Source organism: Mesoplodon mirus (genome assembly GCF_964341445.2).
Source record: "Mesoplodon mirus genome assembly, chromosome: 3".
NCBI lineage: Eukaryota > Metazoa > Chordata > Mammalia > Artiodactyla > Ziphiidae > Mesoplodon > Mesoplodon mirus.
In genome coordinates, this window is record NC_138978.1 from 176,273,159 (window position 1) to 176,290,327 (window position 17,169).

The window sequence follows — 17,169 nt, forward strand, 5'->3', positions numbered from 1 at the left end:
TGCAAGACAGGTCTAGTGGTGGTGAACTCCCTCAGCTTTTATTTATCTGGAAAAGCCTTTATTTCTCCTTCATATCTGAAGAATAACTTTGCCAGATAGAGTATTCTTGGCTGGCAACTTTTATCTTTCAATACTTTGAGTATGTTATTCCACTCTCTCCTGGCCTATAGACTTTATGCTGAGAAATCTGCTTATCGCCTAATGGGGCTTCCTTTGTAGGATACTTTCTTTTTTTCCCTGGTTGCCTTTAAAATTCTTTCTTTAGCATTGACTTTTTTTTTTAAATTGGAGTATAGTTGCTTTACAATGTTATGGTAGTTTCCTCTGTACTTTTGACAGTTTCATTATAATGTGTGCTGGAAAACATCTTTTCTTTGCATTGAGATAGCAAGGTGTTCTACTGGCTTTATAGATTTGTATGTCCGGTTTTTTCCCCAGGTTTGGGAAGTTCTCAGCTATTATTTCAGTAAATACACTCTCTGCCTCTTTCTCCCTCTCTTCTCCTTCTGGTAAGCCCATTATTCTTATTTTGGCTTTTTAAATGGAGTCTGATAGCTCTTGTAGGGTTTCTTCACTTAAAAAAAAAAAAAAAAGAGGGCCTCCCTGGTGGCGCAGTGGTTGAGAGTCCGCCTGCCAATGCAGGGGACACGGGTTCGTGCCCCGGTCTGGGAAGATCCCACATGCTGCGGAGTGGCTGGGCCCGTGAGCCATGGCCACTGAGCCTGCGTGTCCAGAGCCTGTGCTCCGCAATGGGAGAGGACACAACAGAGAGAGGCCCGCGTGCCGCTAAAAAAAAAAAAAAAACCTTAGTTCTCTCTCCTCTTCCACCTGAATCATTTCTAAATTCCTTTCCTCCATATGGCTTATTCTTTCTTCCATCTGATCTGTTCTATTTCCAGTGCTTTCTAATACACTATTCATATGACTTCTTGAATTCTTCAGCTTCAGAATTTTTGTTTTGTTCTTTTTTTATAATTTCAATCTCTTTGGTAAATTGCTCTTTCTGTTCATTAATTTTATTTGAGTTCACTGACTTGCCTCTCTGAGTTTTCTTGTAGCTTGTTGAATTTCTTCATAACAACTATTTTGAATTCTTTATCAGTTAGATTGCAATATTCTGTGTCTTTGAGTTGGTTGCCTAGAGAATTGTCGTTTTGTGGGATACTGCGTTACCATGATTTTTCATAGTGTTTCATGAACTGTGCCTCTGCCATCACATTTGAAGTAGCAAACACCTTTCTTATTTAGGTAAGGCTTTACTTTGATTCTAAGTTCAGCAGCTTGGCAATCAGAAGCCTTTCTTTTGTTTTCCAGAAGGTGGCGCTATAGCACAAATTTTGGGTTTCTCTTACCAGAGATGACCCTCCACTAAAGTTTGGAGTGTGTGCATGGTAAAAACTGTTGGCAGAGTGTAGGAGGTGTATGCTTAGTACCTGGGGCTTTTTAGTGGAGGAGTCCAGAAATCTGTGGACAGACAGCAGGAAATGCATTCCTTCATTTCTCTTTGCCTTCTTTCCTTCCTACCCTTCCCCTACCCCCCCCTCAAAAATCCAGGTATTGCTGAAAAGCAACAGGGTCCCTCCAGCTGCAGCCCTCACAGCCTTCACAGCCCAGCACGTTCACTCATCACTTTCACTTCCTACCTCCTCTGCTACAGAGGTCACTGTTGCCGGTACCTTGGATCTGCAGCCTCCTCTGAGGTCCGGTCTACCCACTTTTGGATACACATATGGATGTATCTCTGGTGTCCTGGTGTGCTGTGCAGAAGCAATTTTGTTCAGTTATGGATATCCAATTAGTTGTAAATCAAAGGGAGAGGAAAAAGGAATGACCCATAGGGGCATGATACTGATGTCACTCAGTTTTGATTTTTAAATGGTGATATGCATACAGTAAAGTGTGCAAGTACTCTACTTTAAATTGTAAACCCCATAAATGTTTATATTAGTATACTTTTATGTAACTTGCACCCCAATCAGTATATAGAACATTTCTAGCATAATATAAGGTTCCATCATGCTCCTTCCCAGTTTGTAGCTTACAACTCTGAAGTAAACACTATCCTAAATTTTTTCAGCATTAATTAATTTTACCTTTGAACTTCATATAAATGGTTTCATACAGTATGTTCTCATTTGTATGTTTTTTTAATAACATGGTTTTCCATGTGTAAATATCAATAGTTCCTTTTCTTTTAACTGCTGTTTAGTGTTACATTGTATAAAAATACTAAAAATATTTATCCAATGTCTGAGTTTGTTCTGAATTTTTTTTTTTTTTTCGCGGTATGCAGGCCTCTCACTGTTGTGGCCTCTCCCGTTGCGGAGCACAGGCTCCGGACGCGCAGGCTCAGTGGCCATGGCTCACGGGCCTAGCCGCTCCGTGGCATGTGGGATCTTCCCAGACCGGGGCGCGAACCCATGTCCCCTGCATCAGCAGGCGGACTCTCAACCACTGTGCCACCAGGGAAGCCCCTGACTTTTATTTTAAAAAACACAACAGATTGGGTGGCTTATAAACAACAGAAATTTATTCCTCCCAGTTCTGGAGGCTGGAAGTCCAAGATCAAAGTGCCAACATGGTCAAGTGAGGATTCATAGCCAGTGCCTTCTTGCTGTGTCCTCACCTGGTGGAAAGGGCTAGGGATCCCTGTGGGTTCTCTTTTATAAGGCATTAATCCCATTCATGAGGGCTCCGCCCTTATAACCGTAACTTAAACACCTCCCAAGACCCCACCTCCTAATAACATCATCTTTGGGGTTAGAATTTCAACATATGAATTTGGTGGGGGACCACAGGTATTCAGACCGTATCATCTAAGCTGTTGTTGAACATTTGAGTTATTTCCAGATATAGACTATTATAAACATAGCTTCTGTGAATATTGTTATATATTTCTCTTGATGGCCATATGTACTTATTTCTCTTGGATATCTACCTAGGGAGTAGGATTTATGGGTCATAGGATAGCGTATTTTCAGCTTTAGAAAGTATTGCCAAAGAGTTTTCAAAAGTGATTGCATCAATAGTTTCACTAATAATGCATGAGTTTCACTTGCTATGTATTCCCATCAGAACTTGATATTGTCAGCTTTTTAAATTTTAGCCATCTGGTATCTGTATAGTGGAGTTTTGCTATGATTTTAAATTTATATTTCTCTAATAAGTAATATTTACTGTTCATTTGGATATTCAGTCTTGTGTAGGTTCTTGCCCTTTTTTCCCATTAGGTCTTTACATGTCTTTTAAATAATTTTTATTTTTCCACTTCACAAACAATATAAGACCCTTATAACAGTCCTTTATGTTGTTGTTGTTTTATAGTTTACCTCTATCTGTGTTATAAACCTTTCAATACATTTATTTTATTCTTGCTTTAAATATTTATTACTCATTAATTTTTAAAATATCTTTTTATTTACCCACAAATTTACTCTTTTTGTGTTCTTTATTTCTTTCTAGTGATCCATGTATCCATCCAGAATCATTTTTGTTTAGTCTGAAAAACTTCCTTTAGTGTTTCTTATGATTGTGTGTGTTATAACTAAATCTCTCCATTTTTGTTTGCCTGAGATGTCTTTATTTTGCCTTCAGTTTTGAAGAATATTTGCTGGGTTAGAATTCTAGCTTGGCAGTTTTTTCTTTCAATGCTCTATAGATATTATTTCATTGTTTTCTGACTTCCATTATATTTGAGAAGCCAGCCAGCTATTAATCTTGGTTTCTTGAATGTATCTTTTCTTCCTCTCCTCTGGTTGCTTTTAAGTATTTCTCCTTAACTTCACTTTCAAACAGTTTGGCTATGATCTACCTGGGTGTAGTTTTCTTTGTATTAATGTAAAATCCTGTTGGGGATTCACTGAGCTTCTGAAATCTTGATTGATATCTTTCATCAATTTTGGAAAGTTCTAAGCGTCATCTCTGTAGATATTTCTTTTGCCCCATTCACTATCTCTTCTTCTTCTGGGACTCCAATTACATATATCTCAGACTGTGTCCCACATTCATTTTATGTTCAGTCCTGTTTCTTCCATTCTTAGGTTTTTTTGTGCTTAATTTGGATATTCTCTACTCACTTGCCTTCAGGTTCATTTGTCTTGTCGTCTGCTGTATCTGTTCTGACGTTAAGCCCATTCAATGAGTCTTAATTTCAAGTATTGTCTCTTTTAGTTCAGGAATAATCATTTGATTCATTCATATAGTTTTCAGTTCTGCATTGAAATATCCCACTGTTTTGTCCTTTTTCCCCTATGTTTTCTTTAATATATTGATAATATCTATTTTAAAGTCTTGTCAGCTAATTATAACACCTGAACCATCTGCATGTGTCTCTGTTTCTGTTTTTTCTTCTGATTATTGATCACACCTTCCTGCTTTTCCAAATGTCTCAATTTTTATTGTATGACAAATATCATAATAAAAATAACATAGAGAATGATGTTATTATGTTATTTTCACTCCAGAGAGGGTTTCCCCTTTTTTTTGGTCCAATCAGGAATTGAACTAGGACAATTGCAGTTTTAATTAGATTCAGCCTACTTCTGGTTTCAAATGTCATGAAGGAAAACTAGCTGGAACCTGGTTTGGACTTACTCTATCAACTGTGAGAGCTTTATTCTGACCTTCAGACTCTTACCCCATGCCACTTTCAAATTTGGCAAATGTCTAGATGGGCCATGTGTTTGACATAGGCTCTTTTCCTCTAGCAAGACTTTATCTCTGAAATACCTCAATACTGTAGGAGATTTTGGTCTGACTTTTAGAAGCTCCTTAACTTCCCATGCAGTCTCCAGATACAGCAAATATACCATGAGGAAGATACCACCGCATATTTAGGGATCCTGAAGTTTCCAAATTCTTGCACCAGCCCACCCATTCTCCAGAATTTGTCATTTTTTTCCCAGCGTACTATCCCTCAATTCATGTGCTCACAGAATTGGATAAGATTCTGAGGTAAGAGGCAGCTGTCATGGCCTTTTCACCTCAGAATGGCTCATCCCTCTCTGGTTTATTTTACTTAGTTCTCTTTGCTTTCCCAGATACATGATGTTTGTAAAAATAAGGTTTTTTCAAATTATATAGTGTATTTTTACTTTTTGCAACAGGGGTGATAGAGCAATGACCTGTTACTTCCTACTCCATCCTATTCTGAATGAGAAGTTCCTATGTCCCAGGTTTTTTTTGATGTTTTAAATTCTTTAATCTGTTCTTAGAGAGTGTCATTACATACAGTTGGTGTCATTTGCCCAAAACAAACCCAGAAAATATTAGATCGTTGCCTTTTGGTACTAACACCTGTTTCATTTCATACAATGGCATAGGTTAACATTTAAGCTGATTCATCTATTTGTTAGCTACTTGTTGAGCACCAGTTAGGCAGGAATTGTTCTGCACATGACTGGGGATATAATAATGAACAGAAAAAGAAAAAAATACCTGCCTTCTCAATGCTCACATTCCACTTTGAGGAAACAGATGATAAATCAAATACAAAGCAGGGTCATCAGCTGAGAATAAGGAAGGTAGAGAATGTGTTAGTTTTTTGGGATTTTGGGGGGTTTTGTTCCTATTAGATTTTTGACAAGAAAAAGAGAAGATGTGAAATGGTAAGTTTAGAGAAGAGAGAAGAGTGAATGGACTAGGGAAATATTTTAGGATTGCCAGTGTTGATTGAAAAAAATGCACAATGTGTGAGTTGTGAGTCAAGTTTTATTTGAGGTAAAATGAGGACTATAGCCTGGGAGACAGCATTTCAGGTAGCTCTGAGAAACTGCTCCGAAGAGGTAGGGGGGAAGGTATTATATATGATTTTAGTGAAGAGGCGTACATGCAGTGAAGCACACATTTTGGCAGAGGCTGGCTGCTAGTCACGAGGAGCAGATGTCATGGTTAATGATTTTAGTGCTTTTCTAGATGTGAGGAGATGCAAGAATTGGGCTCATAAAATTTTGTCCTGAAAATATCTGTCCTGAAAATTATCTGAAGACCTGCTCTGCCAGTGTTTCCCAGAGCACAGAGTGCCTCATTCTTGATCTCCACCCTGATCTCCTTTCAGGGGGTGTTGAAGGTCAGCGGCTGCTAGAGGCAGACGGCAAGTGCCAATTTTTAGTTGGCATCAGGCATCACCAAACTATTTAGACATGAATTTTGAATGGTTGGGCTTTCCTCCGTCACTTTCAGCTATTAAGGTGAAAGCACAGAGTAGAAGGAGAGTAGGATTTAGGTAAGACTGGGGCCTTCTAGGCTAAGTACAGTGGAGGAGAGAAGAGCAAAGAAATCCAAGGTGTGTATGCAAAGCAATAGTAATGATGGACCAAGGAATCTAACCTGGGTAGATAAGGAAGAAAAGAGAAAAGGAAATAGTGTTAGGAACAGTGGATTGGCTCTCTTGGTGGGAATGAAAAATTACTGAAGGGGTCCCTAGAGTAAGTTAAACTGTAAATATAAGAGATAGAGAGTATTTATTTGACATCAAGATGTTGGAGGCTATATAGTTTTAATAATGACAGCATGTACAGTAGCATTTCTCAGTAGCTGAACTACAAGCATTTGGGGCAGGGTAATTCTTTGATGTGAGAGACTGTTTCACATTCTGTAAGATACTGAGCTTACTTGGTCCCCAGACAGTAAAAGTCTGTAGCGGTCTCCTAGGAGCCCACCCCAACCTCCATTCCCCACCTCCCCACCCCCGCACACATGCACATTTCTAAGTAAGGTCAGAGCCACAGATCTAGGGCATGACCAATAGATTTGGTGGTTGTGCTGGAGAGACGTCTACCAGCTAGGTTGTTTTAGGCGGCAAGTAATAGAATTCTTAAATAATACAGATTTCTTACCTCACTTAAGAAATCAGAAGTACACAGTTTCCGTGCTCTTATCAGGGTTAGCTTCTCTGTGATTTTCTTGGCTTTTCCCTCATGATTCCACATTACTGTCAAAGTTCCAGACTTCATGACTTCACACATCCAAAGACCAAAAAAAAAAAAGGAAGGTTCATTTCCTTTCATACATGTCTCACTTAATGGGACCTCTCAAGGTACCATTCATTCTAACTAGTTCATGTACCTAATTCTTAACCAGTCCTAGCAATGGAGAATGAGATTGGCATGACCGATGGAAACCGTCTTCCTTCTGGCTGAGCCTACCTTGCCTAAGCACACTGTAGCCTGATACCTGAATTTGGTGCACAAGCAGGAAGAGAGGGGTAGCTGCTGGGTAAACAGCATCAACAGTGTCTGCATAGGGGGTTTGTGTGCCTGTGAAGCCATTTGGATAGATCGTCTCTTTTGTTGTTGAAGTCACTAAGAGTAATAATAAAAAGAGTTGTAATGGAAGGAAGGGCAGTGGATAACTGTAATAAACAGGTATTGGGTTATACGGTAGGTCTTTGTTGGTTATCCATTTTAAATATAACAGTGGGTACATATCAGTCCCAAACTGTATTACACGGGGAGCTGTGCCTCATATTCTGTAGAAATCTAAGTGGGAAAAGAATTTGAAAAAGAACAGATACATGTATATGTATAACTGAATCACTTTGTTGTACACCTGAAACTAACACAATGTTGTTAATGAACTATACTCCAATATAAAATAAAAAGTTAAAAAAAAAAAACAAGTAATGGGCATTTTAGCAGACCTGAGATTTATAGGGAGGACAGAGGTGGCAAAGAGGAGGAAGGATACCTATCCCACCTCCATACCCTGCAGTGTGTGGGGTGTAGAAGGAAAAAAACTACTAATGTCCAGTGGATATTTTTATTCTCCCCATTTTCTACTCCCAACTTAGATGTCTTTAAAAAAAAAGAAGGATATTCTTTTAAAAATAATAAATACAGAAAGTACCAGTTTTCAGCATGTTTTGAACCCAAAGAAAAAGAAAATGTGTAAGAAATACTTATTGGATGTAGAAGATCATGACTGAATGCACAATATGGTATATCTTACATCTTTAATTCAAATTAACAAATATTCATTGACCACCATGCATATGAATATCATGATACTGTTCTCTGTACAGATGATGAAGATAAATTAGAAAATCTCCATCCTCTGAAGGTCACAGTCCCTTGGAGTTTTAAATATATATATAAATAATATAAATATATAAGTAATATAAGTTATGTAAAGCAATATATAAATAATATTAGTAATCTAAAGCAGTCAGTAATGATTTGTACTAACAAAAAATTATGGAGAGGTAGAGATTTACTATTTGGGGTCCCTCTATAAGCTAGCAGAGTAACTGTTTTAGGACCATTTCTTTTTTTTCCACATCTTTTAATGGTATCTGGGAATGAGCTTCACTAGATTTAATGTTTCTTTAGTACCTTGCATCTTCTAATTAGAACCACAAGTTAAATGAATAATCCCTATTTTAACTAAGTTGATGAGCCAAGTCATCAATAGGTGGACCTCAATGTTCATATATAAAATTTGGAAGGCCAGCACTTATACATATTCTGTATTAACATCTCTAAACCTCTCTTCATACACCAGACTCAGTTTTTCATACATCATCTGACATACGTTTTTGGGTTATCACATGATGACATTTTATGCTAGGATGAAAGGGGGCTGAATAGTTGACTCACTGGCAGAATGTACCAACAGTATTTAAAACTGAAAACCTCACATATTAGAAGGTAGACTGTTTCCTACATATAATTTTAACAACATGCAGTGGAGTTTTGTGGTTTAATTTTAATGTGTTTACATGCTTTTGTCAGTAGGTATATGCTTCGATCAGTACAATTAAATAAGGATTTCTCTAGAAAGAAATATATTGCTCTTAGTTTTTAAAATTTAAAGTATGAGCATATTTTTCATTCTTTCTTTTATTCTTTTTTTTTTTAAAGAGTCAACACAGACTGTCCAGGCTCTGCAGTATTCAACTGCTGATGGTCCACTAACAGCAAGTAAAGATTTAGAAATCAAAAACTTAAAAGAAGAAATTGAAAAACTAAGGAAACAACTAAGAGGTAAATTTCTGTGATTCATTATTAATTCTGTTTAGTAGATATTTTTAAATGTTTTATTCATGCACAAAACATTTATTGAGTACCTGTTATGTTATGTGTTACATGATGTGAGCTATGTGCCAGTGAGGGAAAAGCAAATAAGAATGGTTCTGCTCTCAAGGAGCTCATGTTTTGGTCTTGGAAAAAGATAAACAAATAGTTTTTTGCAGTACATGTGAAAAGGCCAGAGAAAAATAAACATAGGTACATAGAGAGTACACAGGAGGAGCACCTAACCCAGAATTAAGTGAAAAAAGATGACTTTTTGGAGGACCTATTCATTTGGGATATTTGTCTGGCAAAGCATTTATATAAGTAGTTCATTTTTCAGTGTAGGTTAATTAAAATTAATTTTGAATTGTTGATATGCCTGTTATATCCATTCATTCATTTATTCCATTCATTCAACAAATATTTATTGAGTAGCTACTATGTACTAGGTGTTGTTTTATGCTCTTGGGATGCAGTACTAAACAAAATGATAAAAATCTTTGTCCTTGCTGGGGTGGAGGGCAAACAACAGACATTAAACAATAACTATGTAACTTTGTAAATGATACAGTATGTTAGAAGGTGATAAGTGTTTAAAAATAGAAAAGAATAAGGAGAATGGGTCAAAAGTATAAGATAGGGTGTTTTATAATTTTAAATAGTGTGATCCATGTGAGAAAAATATTGAAGGAGTTAAGGGGCCTAGCCATGCAGTTAAATGGGAAACACATGTTACAAGCAGACAGATCAGCCAGTGCAAAGGCTCTACTGTCAAAATATGCCCCGTGAGTTCAAATAAAACATAAAAGGACAGCAAGGCTAGAGCAGAATGAGCAAGCAGGTGGAATGGATGGACATGAGGGTAGAGAAATAAACAGGTGGAGAGGGCTCATTGCCTGATCAGTGGAATCCTACTGACTGTTAGGTCTTTGGTTTGTTCTGTGAGTGAACTGGGAGCCTTCTGCAGGGTTTAGAGGCATCACATGATCTCAGTAAGTGTAAGGGGAGAGAGAGAGAGAAGGTACTGTTTTAGCTAGAATAGTCAGACCTCTCTAGAAAAGTAGTTTTAGGCCAAAATAAGTGAAGAAAAGAAGGATCTGACCCAGTGTCTTTTACAAAAAGGATTATTTAAAATGCAATATTAAGGTACATGGAGATTTTAAAGTTGAGCATAATTTATGCTGTTCTATTTTTTTAAGTGGCTGTCCTCCTAATAAACATTTCTTTATCAAATTTCTGTAGCTTTATCTTTTTAAAACTAAGTTAGATTAGGAATACGATAAGTAGAATCATTTACTTTGCTTTGATATCAACACTACATTATCAGTGGCACTGAATGTATTTGAGTTTTTTGGCACTAAAAAAGCAGTGAGACACAAGACACAACTAGGATGCTTAGTGATCCATATCACTTCAAAGAAGTGATATGGATTTGGAAAAACCTATTTACATAAGTCTATCTCACTTATATGTTCTAGGAAGGATTTTTGGTTTTTTGTTTTGTTTGTTTGTTTTTAAGATTCCTTGGGATTTTCTGTGCTGACCATCATGCATCTGCAAATAGGAACAATTTTCTTTTGCCCTTTCTGATCTGGATGTTTGGGGTTTTTTTTTCCTTATTTCACTGGCTAGAACTTGCAGTACTTCGTTGAAGAAGAGTGTTGAGAACAGACATCCTGGTTTTCTTTCCTATCTTAGGGGGAAAGTATTAAGTCTTTCACCTTTAATTGTAATATTAGCTGTAGGCCTTTTATAGATACTCTCATCAATTTAGAAGCTCTCCTCTATTTCTGTGTTTCTAAGGGTTTTATCATGAATGGGTTTGAATTTTGTCAAATATTTTTTCTGCACTGATTGATAAGAACATGTGTGATTTCTTTTCTTTAGTTAACCTGTTAATATGGTGGATTAAATTGGTTGATTTTGAAATATTGAATCATTGGAATATGCACATGCTTGGTCATGGTGTATAATTATTTTTATATATTCTATTTCCACTGTTTTGTTCAGGGTTTTTTAATATGTATACATGAGAGATACTGGTCTTTGTTGTATTTTTCTTTTTCTTTTTTTTTTTGTACTGCCTTTGCCTGGGTTTTTAGTTTGTTTTCTTCTTTTGTTTTTTGTTTTTTTAATGAGATATGATTGACACGTAACATTATCTTAGTTTCAGGTGTACAACATAATGATTCAATATTTGTATATATTGTGAAATAGTCACCTTAGTAAGATTAGTTAACTTCCATCACCACTATAGTCATAAATTCTTTTTTCTCGTGATGAGGACTTGTAAGATCTATTCTCTTAGCAACTTTCAAATATACAATACAGTATTATTAACTGTAATAATAGCACCACGTTGTATATTACATCCCCAGTATTTATTTATTATATAACTGGAAGTTTGTACCTTTTGACCATCTTTCCTCCTTTAACCCACCCTGCACCCCCGTCTCTTGCAACCACCAATCTTCTCTGTATCTGAGTTCAGTTTGTTGTTATTGTTGTTTTTTGTTTTAGATTCCACATGTAAATGAGATCTTACTGTATTTGTCTTTCTCTATCTGATTTATTTCACTTAGCACAGTGCCCTCAAGGTCCAATCCATATTGTCACATATGGCAAGATTTATTTTTGTGGCTGAAAAGTACTCTCTTGTATATATACAATTCCAGAAGTGGAATTGCTGGATCATATGGTAGTTCTATTTTTAATTTTTTGAGGACTCTCCATACTGTTTTCCATAGTAGCTGCACCAATTTACATTCTCACTAATAGTACACAAGGGTTCCCTTTTTACCACATCTTTGCCAACACTTTTTATTTCTTATCTTTTGGATGAAAACTATTTTAACAGGTACAAGATAATGTTTCATTGTGGTTTTGATCTACATTTCCTTGATAATTAGTGATGTTGAGCACCTTTTCATGTTGGCCATTTATATGTCTTCTTTAGAAAAATGTCTATTCAGCTCCTCTGCCCATTTTTTGATAGGATTGTTTGTTTCTTTGCCATTGAGTTTATGAGTTCTTTGTACATTTTCTGTATCAACTTGTTGATCTTAAAAGTAAAAGTCAGTTATTTTACCAGAAAAAAATGGGTTTATTTGGGAATAGCAGAGATTGCAGTTTGGGACAAGCAAGCCATGGCAAAAATCATAGGCAAGTTTAACAAACAAAGTGAGGAACATTTTATAGAGAAAAATGAGGAAGTTGGGAAAGGTTGTTTTGAATGAAAGTCCTTTGGAGAAAAGTGAGAGTTCAGGGTGAAGATGGTTTCTCATTGGCTTAGTTCCTGGGGTAGTTGATTTCTTATAGGAGTTGTGATGTACTGTCTTTCCTGTTGGGGCCTGTAATTGGTTTTTCCATTCTTGGTGTCTGTAATTGACAGTTCTTCCTGTAATTGATGAAGAGAGATACTGTGTGAGAGTTCCCCCTTCTGGCCTCCCAACTCCATTTTAGTGAGACTTCCCTTTATTAACTTTCACCAACATCTTGTCAAATATTTGTTGATTTGCAAACATTTTCTCCCTTTCCATATGTTGCTTTTTAATTTTGTTTATGGTTTCCTCTGCTGTGCAGAAGCTTTTTAGTTTGATGTAGTCCCATTTGTTGATTTTTGCTTTTGGCTGTGGTATCAGAGTAATGCTGGCCTCATAAAATGAGTTTGAGAGTATTCCCTCTTTTATTTTTTGAAAGAGTTTGAGAAGGATTGATATAAATATCCTTATTCTTTTTTTTTTTTAGTTGCTTGAAGTGTAAAGTTAGGTGTCTGAGGTTTTTTTTCTTTTGTTTTTTCTTTTGTTTACCATAGGTGTTTATTGCCATGAACTTCCTTCTTAGAACTGCTTTTGCTGCATTCCAAAAGTTTTGGTATATTTTTTCCATTTTCGTTTGTTTCAAGATTTTTTGAAATTTCCCTTTTAATTTCTTTTTGACCCACTGGTTACTAATGTGTTAATTTCCACATTTCTGTGAATTTTTCCAGTCTTTCCCTTTATTGGTTTTTTAGTGTTATACCTTTGTGGTTGGAAAAGATCCTTGGTATGATTTCATTCTTTCTAAATTTGTTAAGACTTGTTTTGTAACCTAACTTGATGTATCCTGAAGAATGTTCCTTGTGTGTTTGAGAAGAATGTATATTGTGCTGCTGTTGGATGGAATGTTTTGTATATATCTGTTAGATCCATCTGGTCTGAAGTATAGGTTATGTCCAATGTTTCCTTATCAATTTTCTGTCTAGATAATGTATCCATTGTTGAAAGTAGAATATTGAAGTCCCTTACTATTATTGTGTTGTTGTCTATTTCTCCCTTCAGATATGTTGTGTTTACTTAATATATTTAGGCACTACAGTGTTGGGGTCATAAAAATTTTTAATTGTTATATCCTCTTGATGAATTGACCCCTTTATTATTATATAATAAACTTTTTTTTGTCTCTTGTTATTATTTTTGACTTAACCTCTCTTTTGTCTGATAAAAGTGTAGCTACCCTTATTCTGTTTTGATTTCCATTTGTATGGAATGTCTTTTTCCATCCCTTAATTTTGAGCCTATGTGTGTCCTTAAAGCTGAAGTGAGTCTTATAGGCAGCATGTAATTGGGTATCGTTTTTTTTTAATCCATTCAGCCACTTGAGGTCTTTATTGGAAAATTTAATCCATTTATATTTAAAATAATTATTGAGTAGGTACGGATTTACTAATGTCATCTTATTGTTTTCTGCCTGTTTTATAGTTCCTTTGTTCCTTTCTTCCTCTCTTACTGACTTCATTTGTGAATTGATGATTTTCCATAGTAGTGCTTTGATTTCCTTCTCTTTTGTGTATCTACTGAAGGTTTTTGCTTTGTGGTTACTGTGAGGCATACATAAAATATAACAGTCTATTTTATGTTGATGGCAATTGTTTATTCTTCCTGTTTATTATGTAATTGTTTCAATTATTTCCTCTTCAGATGTTTTAGAAGCATATCAGACAAGGTTATAGTGTTTCCTTAAACCATGAAGTATAATTTAGAAAGCTTAAGGGGGGAAAATTCTATTCTATTTACCCATATTTTTACATGATGCTCTTTCTTCCTTCCTGATATTACTGAGTTCCTTGTTTTATTGTTTGCTTTGTGTTTAGAGAACTTACTTTAGCCATTTTTAAAAGGTAGGTCTGCTACCAACAAATTCTCTTCATTTTTCTTCATCTGAGAATGTCCTGATTTTCCCTTTATTCCTAAAGAATATTTTGCTGGGCATAGGAGCCTGGACTGATAATTCTTTTGTTTTAGCATCTGAAAAATACTGTGCTGCTTCCTTTAAGCTTCATGTTTTCTGAGGTTAAATTCACTGCCATTCTGAGTATTTTTTCCCCTTACGCAAGAAGTTTTCTCTGGCTGCTTGCAAGTTTTTTCTTTAGTATTCTAATGTTTAATGGTGTGTTTTGGCATGGATTTCTCTGGGTTTATTATGTTTGGTGTTTGTTCATCTTATTGAATCTGTAGGTCTATGTGTCTTGGCCATATTGTGGAATTTTTTTAGACCCTATTTTTCTAGTACTTTTACAGACCTGCCTACTTTCTCTTCTCCTGCTGGGACTCTGATGATGCGAGTGTAAGATCTTTTGTAAATCATCACACAAGTCCCTGAGGCTCTGTTCATTTTTGTTTCCATTCTGTTTTTTCTTTCCTGTTATTCAGATTGGTTAATTTCTATTGTTATACCTTCCAGTTCAGTGATCCCTCTGATCCCTCCTTTGTGCTGCTGAATCTATCTACCAATATTTTTATTTTGTTAATTTATAAAATTCCCATTTTGTTCTTCACTAATCTTCCATTTCTTTGCTGAGACTTTCTGTATCTTTGCTCAGGTCTTCTATTTATTCATTTGTTTCAAATATGTTTATAATTGCTCATTGAAGCATTTTTATTATAGCTGTGTTAATATCTTGTCAGATTATTCTGACATCTCTGTTATTTTGGTGTCAGCATCTATTGATTTTCTTTTCTCATTCAAGTTGAGATTTTTCTAGTTCTTGGTAGGATGAGTGATTTTTGATGAATGACTCTGGATCTTATTTAAACCTTCCATTTTAGCTGGTTTTTCCTGACACCATTCCAGCAGTGGGAAGGGGATTGCCATCTCCTTACTGCCAGGCTGAGGTAGAAATCCAGTTTCCCCACTTGACCTCCCTTGACACCCAAGGAAGGGCTCCTTGTTATTCTTGGAAAGGAATGGGAGTTCCATCCCCCTGACTGGTTTCCACTGACACTGTGGCAGGGGTGGCCTTATTACTGCTGGGCAATGGTGAAAGTTCTTACTCTTTTCTGATACCACCCCAATGGGGAGAAGGGGGAGATCCTCATTAATGCTGGGTGGAGATGGAAGTCCTGGTTCCCCATGTGGTCTCCACTGACACTGTGTGTGGGAAGGGGCTTGTTACCAGCCAAGGGGGTTGAAAATCCTGGCCCCCCTTCTCTAATTACCCTTGTGGTGTGTTTGGGCACTTCATTAAAACCTCATGTGATTGTAAAGCTAGTTCCGCACTTGTCTTTCGCTGACACAGGTGGTCATCAGGCCACAGTGTTTTCTGTGGTGTTTAACTTGAGCAGAGTGGTTATTTTCTAAAACTTTTCTGTCTTGCTAGTTTGCCCCCTTCTTGGTTCTTTGGCTAGAAAGAGTAGCCTTTTGTTCAAGCTTTTGTTTTCTGCTTCTGTTGGCATTTCTGGGTTGCTGGCTTCTTCAGCTCTAAGTCTGTGAAATAAGGACCAAAAAGAAAACCCAGGGAAGTTAACACTGTGTAGTTTCAACGTTCCTGACACACTGTGTCAGATTCCATTGTCCCTGGCCAGTCATCCTTTTTCTTTCCAATTTCAGACTTCTTAGTTTATTTTACGTATAATGTCCAGCTTTTAAAATATAAATCTGATCCCATCACAGCTTCAACATACATACTTAAATGTTTTCAGAGGATCCCCATTGCCTCTGGGATAAGATTAAAATTTCTCAATTCTAATTACAGGGTCCTTCATTATCTTGCATGTATTTTCCTTTCTAGGTTTGTCTTTTGTTATTACTCCATGCACTGATCCCAGCCATGGTGAACTACTTTTAGTTTCACCTAATCACCTCCAGGTTTTACACATATTTGGTTGTTGGTTTTTTATGTAGTCTTCTTGTTCTTCACCCCCATTTCATTCATTTTTTTCATCCATCTATCTGTCCATCCATCCATCCATCCATCTAAACATCTATTTGTTTCTTTCTTTCTTTTTGCTTGTTTGTTTGCTGGAAACACTCTTCACCTGGTAAGTTTCTACTTCTCTATAAAACTTTTCACCACTGACACATTTTTAAAATTTGTATGTTGCTTTACTTCCCTTGCCTTACCACTAGACTATAAGCTCCTTGAAAACAGGGACTTTGAGTATTTTATTCATTGATATATCGAAGTGCCTACAATGATGCTTGGCACATAAAAACCCCTAAATCAGTATTTGTTGATGAATGAGTGAATGAACGACTAAATGAAACCTCCCTCTTGGAAATCTCTGACCACTTCCTAATGTATCTTCCTACATTGTGTCTTTACAGGCAATCCCCAACACGCTCACATCCCTTACATACAAATAAATGGTCCCTGGCGTCACCCTAATTGGGGAAATTGATTACCATTAAATTATTGGTTGAAATGCCCTTCCTTTACTTTATTCCTACCTTCTCCCTAAAGTCAGTGCTTATAGGATTACTCTACTCATGAGTTTTTATCATTTCCCAGAGGTGGAATAGAATCAGTGAAAATAATGTTGTAAGAAAGGCTATATCCCTCTTTTTAGTATTCTTCCTTCCCAAGCACTGTTTTCTTGATCATGTGTTAGTCCCAGTGATACTCTAGATTTTATTCCATCTCCTCAATATCATTCATTAATTCATTTTTTAATCTTTTTTATTGTGATAAAAATACATAATATAAAAATGATCATTTTAACCCTTTTCCAATGTACAGTTCAGTGACGTTAAGCACATTCACAATGCTGTGCAACCGTCTCCACCATCCATCTCTACTTTACCCATTAAACAATAACTCGTATTCCTCCCACCCACTAGTCCCTGGCATCCACCATGCTACTTTCTGTTTCTTAGAATCTGACTACTCTAGGAACCTCAT

General features: G+C 36.4%; 1 protein-coding gene across 20 annotated transcripts in view; it reads left to right on the forward strand.

Annotated features, from left to right (window-relative positions):
- Positions 1-17,169, forward strand: part of CDC42BPA (CDC42 binding protein kinase alpha) — a 309,540-nt gene that overhangs the window by 170,247 nt on the left and 122,124 nt on the right. For all 20 annotated transcript variants that reach the window (XM_082612490.1, XM_082612482.1, XM_082612485.1 and 17 more), the window contains exon 11: positions 8,859-8,981. In XM_082612490.1, coding sequence (XP_082468616.1) covers positions 8,859-8,981 — 123 coding nt within the window. The remainder of the gene's footprint in view (positions 1-8,858; positions 8,982-17,169) is intronic.